At 39.1% G+C, this 19,113-nt stretch overlaps 2 protein-coding genes across 4 annotated transcripts in view; one reads left to right on the top strand and one right to left on the bottom strand.

Annotated features, from left to right (window-relative positions):
* CEP43 (centrosomal protein 43) overlaps positions 1-4,940 on the bottom strand; it is a 35,229-nt gene extending 30,289 nt beyond the window's left edge. For both annotated transcript variants that reach the window (XM_083357554.1, XM_083357555.1), the window contains exon 1: positions 4,828-4,940. In XM_083357554.1, coding sequence (XP_083213680.1) covers positions 4,828-4,923 — 96 coding nt within the window. In that variant the 5' untranslated portion in view covers positions 4,924-4,940. The remainder of the gene's footprint in view (positions 1-4,827) is intronic.
* A 5,172-nt stretch (positions 4,941-10,112) lies between these two features.
* The window catches only part of RNASET2 (ribonuclease T2), a 35,175-nt gene continuing 26,174 nt past the window's right edge, over positions 10,113-19,113 (top strand). The window contains exons 1-2 of one of the 2 annotated variants that reach the window (XM_083366433.1): positions 10,113-10,236; positions 16,179-16,284. In XM_083366433.1, coding sequence (XP_083222559.1) covers positions 16,196-16,284 — 89 coding nt within the window. In that variant the 5' untranslated portion in view covers positions 10,113-10,236; positions 16,179-16,195. Of the gene's footprint in view, positions 10,237-10,576; positions 10,610-16,178; positions 16,285-19,113 lie in introns of those variants that run through there. The other variant, XM_083366434.1, reaches the window with a different exon arrangement.

Raw genomic sequence — 19,113 nt, 5'->3', positions numbered from 1 at the left:
TAACCTCTAGTCTATACTACTGGACTGGAAAGCAAATAGCATAATATCAAATTTTACAATACCAAGTGACTCAGGAAACTTTGTTCTGGACAATTTATAGAATATTTTTATTAAAGCTATCAAACAGAAAAGAAAAACATGCTGAAAAAGAATCTTGCTACTTCATTGTTATGAAATTTATTTTAGAGTAGAAATTATCTGGCATGACATAAATTTGGCACGTCAAAAACATTTTGACAAAGCTCTTCAACCAAACTCAAGTAAACTTAGACAAGAGAGAAGAGTTTAGGACTAGGAAGGAGTTAAAGAATATGAAATGCGTATAAAACTGAACTGAAAGGAATTATGTTATGTTGAGATATGTATAGAACTTTTATAGTTACAATATAACAAATGCAATTCATATTAAACGTGAAATGGTACATAATGAAAAATAGGAGTAATTTCCTATGTAGACTATAACGGAGGAAGAATCCTGCTAGATAAAATCAAAAGCCTCATTATTTCTATATTCTGTCACACAGTGGTGATCCAGATTCATCTGGGAAGATTGCAAGCCATTCATGAAGATGATGAGAATCTTCTGTGGCTGCTCCTTTGCAACTTTAGTCAGCATACCGTGTCTTCAATTTTGGTGTTAGCATAAGTATTTTTACCAATGATAATCCTGTCCTCCATGAATGTATCTAATTCCCCTTACTAATGAGTGGCCCTTAAGAGAACTGATTGCCATGAACTACATCAGGGCTTTCCAACCAGTGGTACGGGTACCACCTGTGGTACATTGGCACCTGGCAGGTGGTACGCAACCATCCTAGAAAAGTGGTAGCAGGGGAGGGGAATGAGCTGAACCAGTGGCAGCACCGCACAAGCCTAAGAGAGAGATGGCTGGAGCTGTAAGTCTGTCAGGGCTAAGCGAAAGTGCCAGGATTAGCATTTCTTCAGGGCTGTCAGGGGTCAGCGGAAGCGCCAGGATCAGCACCAAGCTCCAACTGGAGCTCGGCACTGATCCCAGCGCTTCTGCTGAGCCCAGAAGCGCCAATCAGCTGGAATGTTGCAGCATCTCCAGGATCTTGTGATTTACATTCAGATGCTTGGCAACTGATTCAGATTTATGATGGTCATAGTGTCCCAGGGTCATGTGAAGTGACCAAAACCTGCTGCAACCACCCAGCAGACAGGGGGTAATAAAAAACCAAACTCCCCCCCCCCACCCCAACTTCGCTGCCATTCCTCAACAGAAATGCTCACAACAATGAAAACCTTGGACAGGAGGAAGAGTGCTGCCGGGCGGGAGGGCAGGTGTCTTGCTTGGCTGTGGCTTGGGGGGCACTTTTTTCAGTGCCATTGTAACTTCGAACAGTCACTAAGCAAACTGTTGTAAGTCGAGGACTACCTGTACATCACTTTTTCCTTTTCTTTTTTTTTTTGGTCAAGTTTTTGACATCTTGCTAGGCGACTGGTGGTACTCGGATGCTGCCATATCCTAAAAGTGGTACAATGGATGAAAAGGTTGAAAAGCCCTGAACTACATCACTGAATATGTACAGTAATAAAATCATATTTATTTTATTGATCCCGGATCTCCTTGCATCTAGATTTAATGAAAGCAGATTCTTATGAATGAAAGTAACTTTTATCTACATTCCCACAGCAAACAAGATGTAATATGTTCCCATTCTAATTATCAAATATTTTATAAAGGGTATTGCAGAGTTGTCCAAGAGTAAAAAGATACAGGATCTAGTCCTTATTAATATAAGAGCAACACACACAAAAAGATAGCTAAAATAAAATCTCATTGGATTCAAGTTCAAATCCTGATGGCTTCATGTTAGTATCTATGCAGCTATATGTCTTCTCATGGGCCATTTTCTTCTTTGGTTTTTTTTTTAAACTACCCAGTAGGTATGATATTTCCTAGAATATAGAATTATAATACTGGCACACAATGACAGAAAAGAAACACCTGTATTTTAATCTCCTCTGACATAAAGTTCAGCAGATAATCTAGCAGCAATCACTATTTTTCAGCTTAGCTTATAGCCCTATACCATACAATTGGTAGCAGGGTTGGAGAAGCATACATTATATTATATTATATTATATTATATTATATTATATTATATTATATTATATTATATTATATTATATTATATTATATTATATTATATTATATTATATTATATTATAATATTATATTATATTATATTATATTATATTATATTATATTATATTATATTAGAACATGCACTGATAGTGTAACAACAGATAACTGCATTAGAGTTTACGGGAACTGTAAACCTTGGATGACTGCAAAGATACGAACACTCCTGAGAGCCCAGGAACCTGCCCCACTTTACATTGGGGAGGACTGTGTGGAGAGAGTTTCCTCCTTTAAATTTCTGGGAGTCTACCTCTGTGAAGATCTGACCTGGAAAGTTAGCACAAAGTTGGCTAGAAAGGCCCAACAGAGGCTTCACTTTCTCAGGGTCTTGCGGAAGAACAGGGTAGAACAACGCCTAATGACCCTCTTTTACCAGTCTACTATAGAGAGCGTCCTCTCATATGGTATTGTGGTTTGGTATGCTGGTCTGACAGCCGCGGATAGGAAAATATTACAGAGGGTGGTGAGTACAGCACAAGACATTGTGGGCTGTTCCCTGACACCACTGGATGACATTGCCAGGGCTCGTTGCCTTGGAAGAGTGAGGAAAATTCTCAGGGATGACTCACACCCTGGACCGTATCTCTTTACTCTCCTACCATCGGGTAGGAGATATAGGAGTATAGCCAGCCGCACCAACAGGCTGAAAAACAGCTTTTATTCGTGGGCTGTTAGGCTTTTGAACGAGAAATAACTTTTGTGAATTTTATGCAGAATTGACTTGGGAGGCCGGTGTGTGGTGTAGTTGGTTCACATGGTGTAGTAAGATGGAGGGTTTGTTGTCATTGTGTGTTGGGGGGTGGGAGCACAAAGGGAGGCTCAGCTAATCTCAATGTACACATAGTTGTACTTTGACAATAAAGGTTCATTTATCATTTTATCATTTATTTTAACTAATACGGTTCCTTAGGAAAAATAATTGGATATAAATATGAGACGAGGGATTAATCTTTCTTTTCATTTTGAACCTGAGGTTTCTTATCCCGATGCCCTCGAAAATATGGAGGGTTCCAACTCCCATATAATTCTAACCAGCCTAGTATTGAGGGAACACCTGCTTGCCGGCATCAAGCTCCCTTCGTCCAGTGCGCTCCCACAGGGAAGGTCTTCTCAGGGTGCCACGGGTAAGAGATTGCTGGCGGATGACACCCAGGGATAGGGCCTTCTCAGTGGGTGCGCCTGCCCTTTGGAACCAGCTGCCTGCAGAGCTTAGGACTGCCCCTGACCTCCGTTCATTCCGCCGGGACCTGAAGACCTGGCTCTTCGAGCTCTCTGGCCCAGGCTGAGAATTTTAATTTTAATTTTTAACTGGGGTTTTATTTGTTCAGGGACGGATATAATTTTTTTTAAAATTGTTTTTAACTTTTGTATTTTTTTGTTTTAATCACCCTGTAAACCGCCCTGAGTCCTTCGGGAAAGGGCAGTATATAAATATAATAATATAATATTATAATATAATATAATATAATATAATATAATATAATATAATATAATATAATATAATATAATATAATATAATATAATATAATAATATAATAATATAAATAATATAATATAATAATAATAAAATAATATAATATTATAATATAATATAATATAATATAATATAATATAATATAATATAATATAATATAATATAATAATATAATATTATAATTTGTTGTTGTTAGTTGCGAAGTTGTGTCCGACCCATCGCGACCCTATGGACAATGTTCCTCCAGGCCTTCCTGTCCTCTACCATCTTCTGGAGTCCGTTTAGGCTCCCGTCTACTGCTTCAGTGACTCCATCCAGCCACCTCATTCTCTGTCGTCCCCTTCTTCTCTTGCCCTCAATCTTTCCCAGCATTAGGCTCTTCTCCAGGGAGTCCTTCCTTCTCATATAATATAATATAATATAATAATAAAATAAAATAAAATAAAATAATAAAATAAAATAAAATAAAATAAAATAATATAAAATAAAATAAAATAAAATATAAATAAATAAATAAATAAATAATAAATAAATAAATATTGTCCAACATGTGCAAGGGCCAGGATAGAGAAGACTGACCTATCATATAATGCAACTGGGCAGCCAAAGTGGCAAGGCAGAGAGACAAAAGGAAGCACTTTCTCGGGTAATGGATAGGAATGAGTCGTTCTTAACGGCGTGACGCCCCCAACTTCACAACTTTTAAAAAACATTCTTTTAGCGTTATGGAGATACGACTGCTAACAGTTGCCATTCTCTACCCGATGACTGTAGGCAATTTGCCAGGACCAGAAGTAGCGGCCTAGTGCTAACGACAAGCCACGCGCGACCACCCCTTGGAAACCATGGAAACAGAATGTTGGGACTTCAGAGGCCTTTCTCTCTTCCAGCCCGGCTTTATGATTAATGCACCTTCCACCTCTCGACCCCGCTAGGAAAAGTTCGACGCATGCGCCTTTAATCGAGGGCGGCGCAAAGCGTTGTTGCCCCCGCTCGGCTCCCTGAAAGCGGGCATGGTCGCGGCGGGCTGTTGGCGTCTCCTCGCTCTCCTCTCTGCGGCCCGCGCAACCGGCGGCTTCGCTCTAGAGCGCTCCCGTCCTCTCGAGTATGCAAGCACGCGCTTCGCACCTCTCTTCCCCCGCCCCTACAAACCTAACGCTTAAACCCCGCCCTTCGCACCCTTCACCTTGATTTTGTTGAGCACGCCGCTCGTCTCCAGCGTCTGCACGAGGAGATCTCTCAGCTCCGTATCTTCCTCCGTCGTCGTCGTCGTCGCCGCCATCTTGCTTCTCCCTGACAACCGCCTAAACTGTAGCCGCGATCTACCCAGCCTCGCAGATTCGTTCCTCGAGGAAGGGGAGGGGCTTCGCCGAAGCACGTGACCAACCGGCCTCCCCGTCCCCTCGGAGGAGCAGGTGAAGCGTCACCCGCGCCAAGTGTGCGGCCAGCCGCGCTTTTAGGCGCCTGGAGCGTGCGAGCGGCCGCGCTTGGCACCCGGCTCCGCGATTGGCTGGAGAGGCGCAGAGGCGGGACTACTTTTATGAAGCGGCGAATTTTGATCGAGTTCGGGTTGGGTTTGCGCGAGCGGAAAAAAAGTTCCACGGCTTCCCACGCGGGAGGTCCCGCCAGCTGCAAGAAGTGGAATATTGATGGCCAGCCTAGGGTGGGTGGGTGTTTTTCCAGCAAAATAACCATTCCTTCCCTAGAAAAGAGACGTGGGAGGGATAACTTGGGGTTTTTTTTTTTCCTCTTCTCCCGATGACCTCCTTAGGATGGAATACAGTAAAAAAATAATAATAAAAAAATAATGTGGGAGGGAAGCAGTGCTGGATCTGTAGTTTGGAACAGGGGTAGGCAACCTCGGCTCTTTTATGACTCGTGGACTTCAACTCCCAGAATTCCTGAGCCAGCTATGCTGGCTCAGGAATTCTGGGAGTTGAAGTCCACGAGTCATAAAAGAGCCGAGGTTGCCGACCCCTGGACTAGGAAATCACGCTGTAACCAAGAGGGAGTCAAAGAGAAAAAAGATACTAGCAAACAACGTTCTTGGCAATAATATGAAAGTAACGTCAATGTAGTCAATAGACCTACAAGAGAACATTTATCTTTTCTAAACCTTACATAGAAGTACGGAATGTAGACGAGTACATTGTTTTCCATCCCTGTTTCTTGGTTGTGTAAATCTTCAAATTTTATGTCACTTATCAGTGCTGGAGCAAGAATTATGGGACCCAGTAGAGATGAAATCGACCACTTTTTCTAGAGTGCAGTACTTTGACCAGCTGTTATGTGGAATTGCTGTCCATGGTAGTTGCTATAAGGATACAAGCAGTCCAAGATTTACAATCAGAACTGGGACCAGAATTTCTATTGCTAAGCAAGGCAGTTGTTTTTATGACTTTATAATCTTCTATATGACCTTTTTTGTCACGGTTGTTAAGCGAAACGCTATAGCTATTAAGTGAACCATGTGTTGTTAAATAAATCTGGCCTCCCCCATTGATTTTGCTTGTTGGAAGCCGGGTGAGAAGGTCACAAATGGCAATCATACGATTCCAGGACACTACAACCATCCTAAATACATGCTGGTTACTAAACACTTAAAATTTTGATCATGTGATCATGGAGATGCTGCTACACTTTTAAGTGCAAAGAGCGGTTTAAGTCATTTTTTCAGTGATATAACTTTGAAGCATTGCTAAATGAATGATTAAGTCAAGGACTACTTATACAATATAAAAATAACTTTCCCTAAATAAATAAATTGCAAATCAACTCATATTTTCAGCCCAGTTTTATCTGCTGTCAGGAGCATTATACTTTGAAGTAATCAACAAATAATTTAATTGGACTTGTTAGTTCCAGCCACTAATATGTAATTATTTTTTTTCATTTTTAACAAAGATGAGCAATTAATTAAACATTTAAAAATAACCACTTATAAGTTAATCTTAGAAGTATAGGCTGCAATGATTTGAACTTTCAGATAAGTATGTTTAGACCAGAGACTTTCATGTTGAAAATGTGCACTATAATGGATGTGGCATGTGAACCATTTTTAATATATTTTCATAGGATTGACAGTGTGTCTAGCACCTGTATCTATTGTGTTACAATTTTAAAGTAGCTGAAGACCTAAGAGAAAAACGTGGCATCACAAAATAATACTTTAAAGATACCATAAATGAAATTGCTAACTGCAAAGAGTAGAATTGTTCCAGTTAATAAATGCCTAATAGAAAATTAATTGAATATAAATATTATTTATCAGCTTGATCAACTGCCATTATTTCCAAAATGTTAGGGTTCCTTTGGATTTTCTTGCTCCTGCAGTGCACATTCTAAGAATTTTCATCAGAACAAATAAGCTTGAACAAACTTTTCTAAGAGAGCCACCTTTTCTGGCACTGTAAAATCCAATTCTTTAACAAAAACTGAATATTTTGTGTTAAACAGTGTCTCTGCAATAAAATGTTGGAAATGCCTCCCCAAAGTAATAGATTAACCCTACATTACTGGGATACATGTAACTTTTCTGCATGGTACTGGGCAATGAGAGTTAAACCTTCTGATGTGTTTTTTATCTAGAATCATGCTGTAGGTGGCACTAAAAATACATGTCCTAATTTTTAAAAGCAACAGTCTTCAAAGTAGTCTGTCAAAGAAATTTGACTGCAAAGGTTATTTACTAGCTGAAACTTTCTGAGACACTGGGGGTGGTACTTCAGCAGCCGCTGAGGCCACTGGGGGACCTACAGCAATTGGGGATGCCACAGCCACAGGGGGGACAGCAGCCGCCAGCAGTGCAGCAACAGCCGTGGGGGTGGCCACATCCCCCAACCATATTCCAACCACTGGGGGGTAAAAGAAAATACCGTAGTTTCTAGCGTATAAGACTACTTTTTAACCCATGAAAATCTTCTCAAAAGTTAGGGGTCGTCTTATACGCTGGTGCTGAAAATTTAGGGACAGGGCTGGCTGGAAAACCTGGAGCGGATCTCCCATTTAGTCTGTGCAGGGAAAGCGGGACCAATTGGAGAAGAAGCTGCAGTCTGTGATTTTTTACAGGCTGGGGTCTGGGCGTCTTTCCTTCTAAAGTTGAAGAGCAGCTGTAGTCTATCCCAACTTGAAAGGCAGGTGGGGAATGCCGCAGCAGAGCAGCTGCTTAGCTCTAAGGACACATAAAGACTCAGGGTGGCTTACAATTTAAAGCACAAATCAATGTGCTTAGCAATAGCCTTCATTCTGTGTATATGCCTGTTTATTAGGGCTTTCACACACCCCCAAGCAGCATTATTACAAAGTCAGCTTATTGCCCCCAACAGTCTGGGTCCTCATTTTACCTACCTTGGAAGGATGGAAAGCTGAGTCAACCTTGAGCCTGGTGGGATGAGAACCTGCACTAATTGCAGGCAGCTGGTGTTACTTAAGGCTCTGCGCAGGGAAAGCTTTAGAGTGAATTAGGAACAGTGAAAAAGTGAATTAGGAAAATAGGGAACGTTGCTGGAATTGGGTATGTGTAGTTTAACGAAGAGAAGGGTGAGGGGTGACATGATAGCAGTGATCCAATATCTCAGGGGCTGCCACAAAGAAGAGGGAGCCAAGCTATTCCCCAAAGCACCTGAAAGCAGGACAAGAAGCAATGGATGGAAACTAGTCAAGGAGAGAAGCAACCTAGAACTAAGGAGAAACTTCCTGACAGTTAGAACAATTAACCAGTGGAAAAACCTGCCTCCAGAAGTGGTGAATGCTCCAACACTGGAAGTTTTTAAGAAGAGACTGGACAGCCATTTGTCTGAAATGGTATAGGGTTTCCTGCCTGAGCAGGGGGTTGGACTAGATGACCTCCAAGGTCCCTTCCAACTTCTTCTTCTTCTTCTTCTTCTTGTTCTTCTTCTTCTTCTTCTTCTTCTTCTTCTTATTATTATTATTATTATTATTATTATTATTATTATTATAGTTTAATCCACTTGCACTGTTTTATGTTTACATGTTTGATGACAAACAGCCTTATGTTTATAAGTGACAGTTTTCCTACTAAGCACCTGCATGTCATAAGCATTTGAACTAAAATTACCATATTAAAATCAAATCTGATGTTTTTTAATTTTTATTTGGTGTGCGTTGAAAGAGGGGTAGTCTTATACGTTGAGTATAGCCCAAACCCTATAGTTTAACAGGAAATGTAGGGGGTCATCTTATACACCCAGTCGTCTTATACACCGGAAAATACGGTAATGAAACACTAAGGGCTGTAAAAACTGTGGCCATGCTTTAGAGCAGGGGGTCTTCAAACTTGGCCCTTTTATGACTTGTGGACTTCAACTCCCAGAATTCCTCAGCCACCGTGTCTGGCTGAGGATTTCTGGGAGTTGAACTCCACAAGTCATAAAAGGGCCAAGTTTGAAGACCCCTGCCTTAGAGGCTATTCATGGGTTCTATAGGTACTTGGTTGTTTCATGTTTGAAACAGTAATCTTGTAAAAAATAAACTTTGAAATACATTTCTCAAAATATTTTAAAAAACATCTGGAAAATCACAAATATTGCTGAACAAATTCAGCATTTGTGTCAAAAGGATCTCCATTATAAAATATGAATTATCCTTCATTATAGTTCATTCTGATTTATGTGAGTTTGCAACTAATACAATAGTTTGTATCTACACAATATACTTATGTTTAAGCTGAGTGTGCTCAATACTAATCAAACTGTCTAGGATTGAATAGTACATTTGGATACAACACATTTGTCTTCCTTTTAATCAATCAGAATAAAGCTGGAAGGGACCTTGGAGGTTTTCTAATCCAGCCCCCTGCTCAAGCAGGAGTCCCTATATCATTTCAGACAACTGACTGTCTAGTCTCTTCTTAAAAACCTTGAACCATGATTTAGTTGGTTATTTAAATATTTGAAAATATTTGTAGAATTTATAGAACATTTCCAATGCAGGATCTATAGAATAAACCTATAGTCTTTAAGTGTTTCACAAAAATACCAAAATTCCCATTTATGATGTCAGATTTGGCAAAGCCAAAGATTAGAGTAGATGGGTGCTAATTAATTACACATGATCAGACTGTTTCAAGTTTGAAAGTTACACCAATTTTAAAGGAGATATTTCCCAGCATATCGGATATACACTCGCCTAGACTGATTTAATAAACGTATCAATAGTTTAAAAATCACAAACTTATCAAGTGTACAATCGTTTATGGTATTACTGTATTTCATAGCGCTAACTATCTCCTATAGCGGGGATATAGGACCTCTGAAAAGGATATAGCCTTACATGTATGTATGCACATATGTTTAACATTAATCATACGGAAGACAAGCGATTAGAATCTTAAGCAATGTTGAGAGGCAACGTATTTCACAAACAAACCCCTTTTCTTTGTCTTCCACCCAGCAGAGCAAGAAAGTTAAATGGGCGGGATTTAATGCCGCAGCGGAAGTGCTGGCCCCTATAGGGAAGCGAAAGTACACGGACCTAAGGTTTCCTGATTGGTTTTCGCAAGCCAGACAAAACAAAGTCGCGAGGCTTTTGACTTTTTAATTAAAAAGTTCAGCTCCTGAAGTCTGAATCTTGGATAGTAAGTCTTTCTGTTTTGAAGTGGGTTTTCAAGTAGGGATAATTTCAGTTCTTTGATTAGCGTGCGGTTCTGTTTCGAAACAAATCGGAATTAGGATTGGTTAATTATAGTGCTTCTAAAAATGGCTTTGTATCGAAAAAAAATTATGCTGGTACTTTGCCCCGCAATATATCCGTCGAGAAATACGGCGAACTATCCGGTAGAGCAGGGGTCTTCAAACTTGGCCCTTTTATGACTTGTGGACTTCAACTCCCAGAATTCCTCAGCCAGGCACACTGGCTGAGGAATTCTGGGAGCTGAAGTCCACAAGTCATAAAAGGGCCAAGTTTGAAGAGCCCTGCGGTAGAGGCTGTAAGAAATGGATCCTTGGAAGGTTTGTATTTTGATTTCTCTTGAACTCATTTCGGACGGAAGAGCAGTCTGCTTTATTTATCAGAGAGGACTTCTGGATAAGCCTCGATAAGTCTCGATAAAAAGAAACGGTTTCTCAGGTTTGCTTCTTTAGAATCTGCGTTTATTCAGTGTGACATTTCTTTCATGTGAAGCAAAAATACCTACATTAACTAAACAAAAATTAAACCTTTGGATAATATTTGAGAATTTGCTACTTCAATCGGTTTTAATGTTTTTAGGAAACTAATTTCTATGATGTGCTCTTAAAATATGCCTCGAGTTTTTGTTTTGTACAGTTTGACAGAACTCTTCTGTGTTGTTTTGTTTAGCTGAAACCTTGATGAGAACTAGTGTGTAATTCTTGCATATAACTTAAAGTTATTAGATATATAACATAATGACAGATGTATTTCCATAAAATGGTACAATCTATGAGATCTCTGGCTGCCTTCATCTAGGCATTGAGTAGAGCTACACCAGGGGTAGGCAACCTTGGCTCTTTTATGACTCATGGACTTCAACTCCCAGAAATCCTGAGTCAACTATGCTGACTCAGGAATTCTGGGAATTGAAGTCCATGAGTCCCAGTGGCGTAGCGTGGGTTGTCAGCACCCGGGGCGGGGCAAGGCAACCGGAAGCGGAAATAGAGGGGCGGGCGGGCGGTGACGTCACGGCACTGCTGAAAAGACGCGCCCCGCAGCGGCGTAGACTTTCCAAGAAGAGTCGCGCGCATGCGGGATGCTTCCGGGTCCCTCTCGAGGGCGGCTGGGCGGAGCTCCGACCTGCAAGAGCCGCTGCATTCAAGCTCGCATGTGAGCCCCGCTAAATAAAGCCACGCATGCGCACGAAGCTAGGCCAGCCGGCCAGCGGGTCCGTCTTCGCTCGGCCAAACCTGCCAGGGCGCCTGCGGGGCGCTTGCGGTTGGCCTGAGCCTGGGCGGAGAGTTGGCCGCTTCTATTTATTTTATTCAGTTTATGTGGCCGCCCATCTCACCTGCCGGACTCGTTTCGCTTTGCAAGAAAGAGCAGCTCGAGAGCGGAGCCAAGCCAACTCTGTGCAGCCCTTGGGGCTCCCTGAGCAGCTCAGTGCAAGCGCGCCCCCCCAGATGTTGCACCCGGTGCGGCCGGCCCCCCCTGCACCCCCCACGCTACGCCACTGATGAGTCCTAAAAGAGCTGAGGTCGCCTACCCCTGAGCTAGACCAAATTAGCTTTGAAAGATTATTATACCATTTGTACACATGAAGCAATTACCTTTCAAAACTAACTTGGTTTAACTCCATATTAACATCAATCTTAAAAGGCAACCATATCAAAGATTAAATCATAGCACTTGCCCATACCTAAAGGAGCAATGTTTTACTTAATATGAGAGTTTATATGATGGACTAAATCATGAAGTACTCATACCAAATGGGTTTGTATGATACACCGACCTAAAATTTGGCTGGTTGCTCATTGTTCTGTGTGACCTGCAGGTACAGATAGTCCTCAACTTATAACCATACATTTAGTGATTGTTCAAAATTACAACAGTGCTGAAAAAAGTGACTTGCAACCAGTCTTCATAAAACCACCACAGCATCCCTATAGTCACATAATCAAAATTTGGGCTCTTGGCAATAGGCATGTATTTACAATGGTTGCAGTGTGTTCTGGGGTTATGTAATCACCATTTTCAACCTTCCTAGCTGACTCCCAATAAGCAAAATCCATGGGGGAAGCTAGATTTGCTTAACAAACACATGATTCATTTAACAACTGCAGGAATTGCTTAACAATCGTGACAAAAAAATCATAAAATTAGGCATGAACAACTGCCTTGCTTAATAACAGAAATTCTGGTCTCAATTGTGGTTGTAAGTTGAGGACTACCTGTATAGCCAAATCAATCTAATGAACATAAAAGACTATCTGCACTGATTTATTATGCTTATGAGGGCTCCATGATCCACTTTATCATGGCTTAGTGGCTCAAGGACTGATTAGGTGGCTGTCTTACCTATTGATTGGCACAAAATAAAATTTCTATAATGTTTCTATATGGACCATTCGAGTATTCAGGAGTAGAATAAAGCCTAGACTTTTCCTTTGGTTCTGCAACAAAATGATGAGATTGGTTTTTCCATTTGTCCATTTATTCCATTTATTGGGCAACTAGTAGCAATACAGATGTAGCCTCCCCTTGATTAACTGCAAAGTTGGAACTGAAAAGGAATGATTTGGTCAACATAACATTATTTTATTTATATGTTATGCTTACAGTCAATGAACCAAGGTATTTTATGTTATAACGCATATCAACTTTTAGAAAAGTCTTTTATCCATTTAATCTACACAACTAACATCTGGGGGAAAAATGTTGCACTATATCAGTTGTGTCATTTTTCAGACCACTTCATTCCATTTCCTTTTGTTCCTAGTTTTCTGCCCCTATCCTAGCTTCTTCCAATAAGCAGTTGGTATTCCATATTTAATCAGCTTTTTCAGTTTTTAATTAGTTTGAGGCCCTCTCCTGATTGGGGGTGGTGCTTGTTCCATTCAGCCTGCTGAATTTTGTAAGTAATATTTTTTTACAGTATTTTGTTCTGTTTGTATGTTGCTGAATCAAAAGGATTCATAGTGGTTTAAAACAAATCAGCTAAAATACTGTAGAATTAAAATGCAGTGGCAAACATCATTGAAATCAAAACTGTACATTTATAGTGCTAAGAATATAAAGGTGAAAATAATACAGGAAAAATTTAAAAAGCATTATACGTACAGAAGCAAAATGAACATATGAGTGACCTTAAATAATTTGTGAGTTTCTTGATGAATTAAGAAATGATTGAACATCCTTTAAAGATATTAAGTCTGTAGCATTTATTCAATGACCCTATCCAAGACAGTGCACTATAATTTTTGACCAAAGTCTGTCTTTTTTTTACAATGTAAGACAAAAACTATATTGCTACATGCATCTCAGGGAAAAAGAGGAAACAGAATGAATGCTAAAATTATCAGGGTGAACTTCTTTACATAAGAAAGGGAAGTTAAAACTTTTATTTTTAAGGGATCAGCAAAACAATATTGAATGCATGCCTCAGCATTTCAGTATTACTTATAGAAGCAGTACTAGAAATACTAATTAAGAATAACATCCTCCTCTCTTCAACCCATAGAAAAGTATAATACTTCAGTGGCTCATGCTCTTCTATCTGTAAAAGGCTATTTGCAAGATCAAGTCAGCAATTAATATTTTGGGGAAACTACTTTCAGTATAAATGCACTAAAGGTCTGTGTAATTAATGTAGTCATACTAATAGAGAACAAACACAAGAATGTAAAAAATTATGCAAACAGCTCAGAAATAAGCAATGAATAAGAGGAATTGTTTCTGCCTTAATATGTTTCATTGTGTTTGAAAATAATTCTGTTCTTGCATATGTTCCAATCAGAGGTTGACTGCTAAATAAAACAAACAGAACATCTGTTATAATTGCTATCTGTGTTTGCATGCTTGCAGTACTATTTAAGAAAAGTCTGCCAATACCCAGCAAACTTAACATTTTTGTCTACATCCTTTCAATTAAACCTTTATTTATTCTCACCCACAATCCTGATTACAGATATGTTAAAATCTGTTCCATGAGCACCATGTATAGATAAAAGTTCCTCTTCTGTTTTCTCAGAGTCTACTGTCCATAGCAGCACTGGAACCCTAATCAGTTCTCTGCATTTCATCTTTAGGCTATACAGTTACAAGTATTCTACAGAAAGCAGATTATTGTTTGGGCCATTGGTCATACAGATGTGATATCTGATATGTGTAAAAATGCTTTCTCCTTTCTCTCTATTGCTTTGGGATATCTTTCCAGAATATGTCAAATGATGAGAGCCCAGCTTATACCATATCCAACCTTGCCAATCACATCTTCAGTGCCTAGTCAAACACTGCAATTCTATATTGTCGTACCATTTTTAGGGCAAAGGAATCAGAGATGTGTGTAGGTTTTCTTTTCATGTAGCACTCCATAGTCTGCAAGATGAAGGAAGACTAGAAGCCTATTATATTCCATGATATCACTCTGCATGTAGATTTGCATATCTGCAGTAGGATTGGAATGTGTACCAATACAATGTTGAAATAACAGCATTTTGACATTTTTGAGTGTCTGAATATCCAAGGAAACTTATAGAGCAGGCATGTCAAACTGCCGGCCTGCGGGCTGGATGCGTCACGCTGAAACCGCACCCACCCCATTGCCGGTAATGGGGAAAAAGTCCCAATACATCGCGCAACGTCACGTGACGTCGTGAGTTTGACATGCTTGTTATAGAGGAAGAATGGCATTTCATATAAAATATTTCTAATAAACATTCTTAAGTAGATATTACTATTAATGTATTTTATGAGAAAAACTTGCTGCTTAATCTACAGTTCAGAAGAACCTTTATGATAAGTTGTAAGAAATAGTCATGTAAATGATTCCTTTCCTTATTTATCAGCGTTCTTTTTAAATACTTATGTACACAGCTAACTATGGTAAAGTGTTAAAATGTTCTTACATGATGTTCTGAGTTAGCAGAGATTATTCATTGTAGTAGTACAGTTATGTTAATTTAGGGCAGCAAAAAAATCAGGAGTCATCTAGCTGTACCTTTTCAACTAACACACCTTATTAAAAGGCATAATCTTTCATGAGTTACAGTTTACTTCATCAGATACCTACTTTGCCCCTGACATCTATGCCAACTGCACTGTTACAGACCCATATATAATCTGTATCCACATAACCAAGCTATCTTCACCTCCACCTCACACCATTTCAAATCTTGTATCAATCCAGCCACTATTTGCATCTGATAAAATGAACTGCTCCCGAATGCTTATACAGATGGTATTTGTTTAACAACCAATCCATCTAACTGTTCAAACTTTTAACAGCACCAGAGTGGTAGTTATGATCAGTCCTTGAACAATCACAGCAATCCTGCAGTCAGTCACATTATTGTGATTTTTGATCCTTGGTGTCCCATGGTCACATGCTCAACATTTGCAACCTTCCCTGTTGGATTCCCACAGCAAAGTCAATGGAGAAACCTTCGGGAAGTCTGAACTCATGATCCTATAAGGTCCTCACTTAATGATCTGCATGGCTCTCACTTAATGATGATAACTAGGAACTGCCATCATTAAGTGGGATAATCACATGATGTCACACTCTATAGTCACTTTATGATCACATGATGTAGTGATGCAAATTACAGTCCAATTACTACCTGTACCTTTTAATAAGATCTGTTAGTTGGAAAAGATGCTACGAGACTCCTACTGATTTCTAATTTTGTATTATAATCTTAATCATCATTATTTCCAGTTAGAAACTGAAAATATGTAACTTTATCATATATAACTTTTTCACCTTTTAAAAATATTTTTATTAAAAAAGTAATCTGCATATATAGATTTTGTTGATAGAGAAAAAGGCTACTTGCTTCCCAGCTACTTGATGAATGAGAAAATAATCATTAACATTACATTGTTTTTCTTTTCCTTTCTTCATAGATATATTGTAAATAAAAATGAAATCAGTGACTTCTTATGGTTTGCTTGTTGAGTGTTTTTGGTTTGCTCTGTTTTGTGGATCTGCTACCCATTTATTGGCTGATAGGTAAGTAATCTGAAGTGGAAACTCTAATGACAATGGCATTCAATTTTACAAGTAGTCCTGAAAATATTTATCCAGTAACCCAATAGATCCCTAATACTTAACCTCCAGATAGTTTGCTGTCCTTTCCCACTGACTTTTTTTAAAATGCATTTTGGGGATTCATCAATCTTCCTGGTAATTTTGAGACATGGAAGAGGGCATCTTCCTAATGGAAGTAGTTCTTATGACTAGGAATTAACTGGTTTGCCCTTTCTAATACGTTGCTCATGGGTTCTCCAATAAGGGTATTTGCAATTGACTAATGGCTTATTATTATTAAAGTTGTTTTAATGCTATAGAACAAATATAATTATACTATGTTTAGAGGTACAGTTAATTCCACCAAAAAAAGTCAGCACAAAAGATCCCATAATTATTGTTTTACTCATAAGGTTCATGTAGAATTGAAAGATGTGTTTATTGAGTTATGTTACATTTTTGTCCATCGTAAATGAAGTACTTCAGGCTTTTTTCAGTATGAATATGACAATAAATGCTTGTGACATAGTCTGACAACATTAGTCTGTGAACATGCAACATGATAATTCACTGTATAGTTTTCTTAATCTCATTTTATTAACAAACTACAGTAGGCTAATTATTACAACATGAAAACAGTGAAATATAGTTCATAAGCTGCTAGAGAGAGTTTACCTACAAGCTAAGCCAAAGGTAAATATATAATATAAAACTCATTATGGCTTAGCACGTTGAGTAAATTCAATTCTATTGATTCATATAGATTGAAATGCATCTTCACCTGTATTTTTGTGGTATCCGCTGTAAATGTTGACACTGTTGGAAACTGAAACTGAAAGAGTGTGTGTGTGTGTGTGTGTGTGTGTGTGTGTGGTACACGCGCGCGCGCACACACACACACACACGTAGTCCTTGATTTACATCTGTTCCTTTAACAACTGTTCAAAGTTTTGCCGGAACTGAAAAAATGGCTTACATCCAGTTCTCACACTTACAACTGTCATAACATCCCTGTGGCTTGTGATCAAAATTAGGCTACTTGGCAACTGGCATGTTAGGTATTTGTGATGATAACTCAAATAAGCAGAGGACCGTGGTCCGAGATGAAGAACTTGTTTTTGACAGGGAGAAGTGTGAATCAGGTATTACATATCAGTCATGCAAGAAGAGAAAGGCATCCAAAAAGAGAAGCCACCTTCTGGTTGGTGATTCAATTATAAGGGATTAAAATTTAGGAAAGGACACAGAGGTTTCAAAAGAGGTCAGGTGTCTCCCAGGTGCTACTGCCAGTAGAGACAAGAAGTGTATTTCTAAAATAATCAAGAATGCCAGCAAGGAATGTGATGTGGAGGCTATTGTACATCTTGGCACTAATGATCTGTCCCAAAAAGATGTACTCTCTGTGCAAAATGATTTCCAGAGCTTGGGGCAGGAAATTAGCAGAATAGGCTGTAGGCTTAATTTTTCAGAGGTTTTACCAGTGTACAAAGAGCAAAATGGAAAAGGCCAGTGTATATCACAATTCAATATGTGGCTAAAGGTGTGGAGTAAAGGGGAAGGATTTGGATATATTAGTCATGATGTCAGTAGCTGGTCCAATGAAAAAATGTACAAAAGAGATGGTCTGCATCCATCAAAGAAAGTGACTGAGTTACTCGGCTATAAATTCACAGATTTTCTGGAGGAATATTTAAACTAAACAGCAGGGACAGTGAGTTAATTGATACAGAACATCCCTGTCCTTGGCAATCTAAAAACTAGGGCTACCAGTGCATGTAACATAGATGTGTGTGTGTGGACAAGAATATAAACCTTGCTGTCAAGCAAAATCAAGCGCTTAATAGCGAGTGCCACACAAAGTGCACTAACCAAATAGGTGATAAGACAGTAGGGAAACTCAGGCACCACACAGGTTATGTAGAAAGTAAACACAGGATCAGTCATAAAGGATTCAAATGTCTGTACACCAATGCAAAGAGTGTAAACAGCAAACAGGGTGAACTAGAAATTCAGGTTAATGAGGGCACATATGATTTGTTGCCATTACGGAAACATGGTGGGATGAAACCCACAAATGGAACACACAGCTAGAGGGATTTAAATTATTTAAAAGAAACAGACCAAATAAAAGAGGAGGTGGAGTTGCTCTCTATATAAGAAATAACTACATCTCTACAGAAATAGAGCACAACAATGATGAAAACTGTCTTGAATGCATTTGAGTCAATATAAAAGGGAGAAAGAATGACATTGCCATAGGTGTATACTAGAGGCCACCCAACCAAACAAAGGAAATAGATGAACTTTTTGCTAATCAGCTAACTAAGATATGTAGGAAGCACATCACAATAGTAATGTGAGATTTTAACTACCCTGACATCAACTGGGAGACAAACTCTGCACCAAGTGGAAGATCAAACAGATTTGATCTTGGGAGACAACTTTGTCTCCCAAAAAGTAGAGAAGGGAACGAGGGGATTAGCCATTTTGGATCTAATTCTCACTAACAGAGATGAAATGATAGAAGGTGTTGAAGCCATAGGAACCTTGGGAGGAAGTTAAGTTTAAGTTTATTGAATTTATATACTGCCCTTTTCCCGTAGGACTCAGGGCGATTTACAAAGTATTTAAAAACATCAATACAATACAAAAGTTAAAAACAGTTAAAAATAATTAAATTTGATCCCTGAAAAAATGTTGGGGGCAGTCCTAAGCTCCACAGGCAGCTGGTTCCAAAGGGATTATGCAATATTGGAATTCAACTTTATGGAAGTACAAGCAATACAACACAGTCAAACTAGAGTCTTGGAC

This window comes from Vipera ursinii (assembly GCF_947247035.1).
Source record: "Vipera ursinii genome assembly, chromosome: 1".
NCBI classification, from domain to species: domain Eukaryota; kingdom Metazoa; phylum Chordata; class Lepidosauria; order Squamata; family Viperidae; genus Vipera; species Vipera ursinii.
This window is presented reverse-complemented; position numbering and strand designations above follow the sequence as displayed.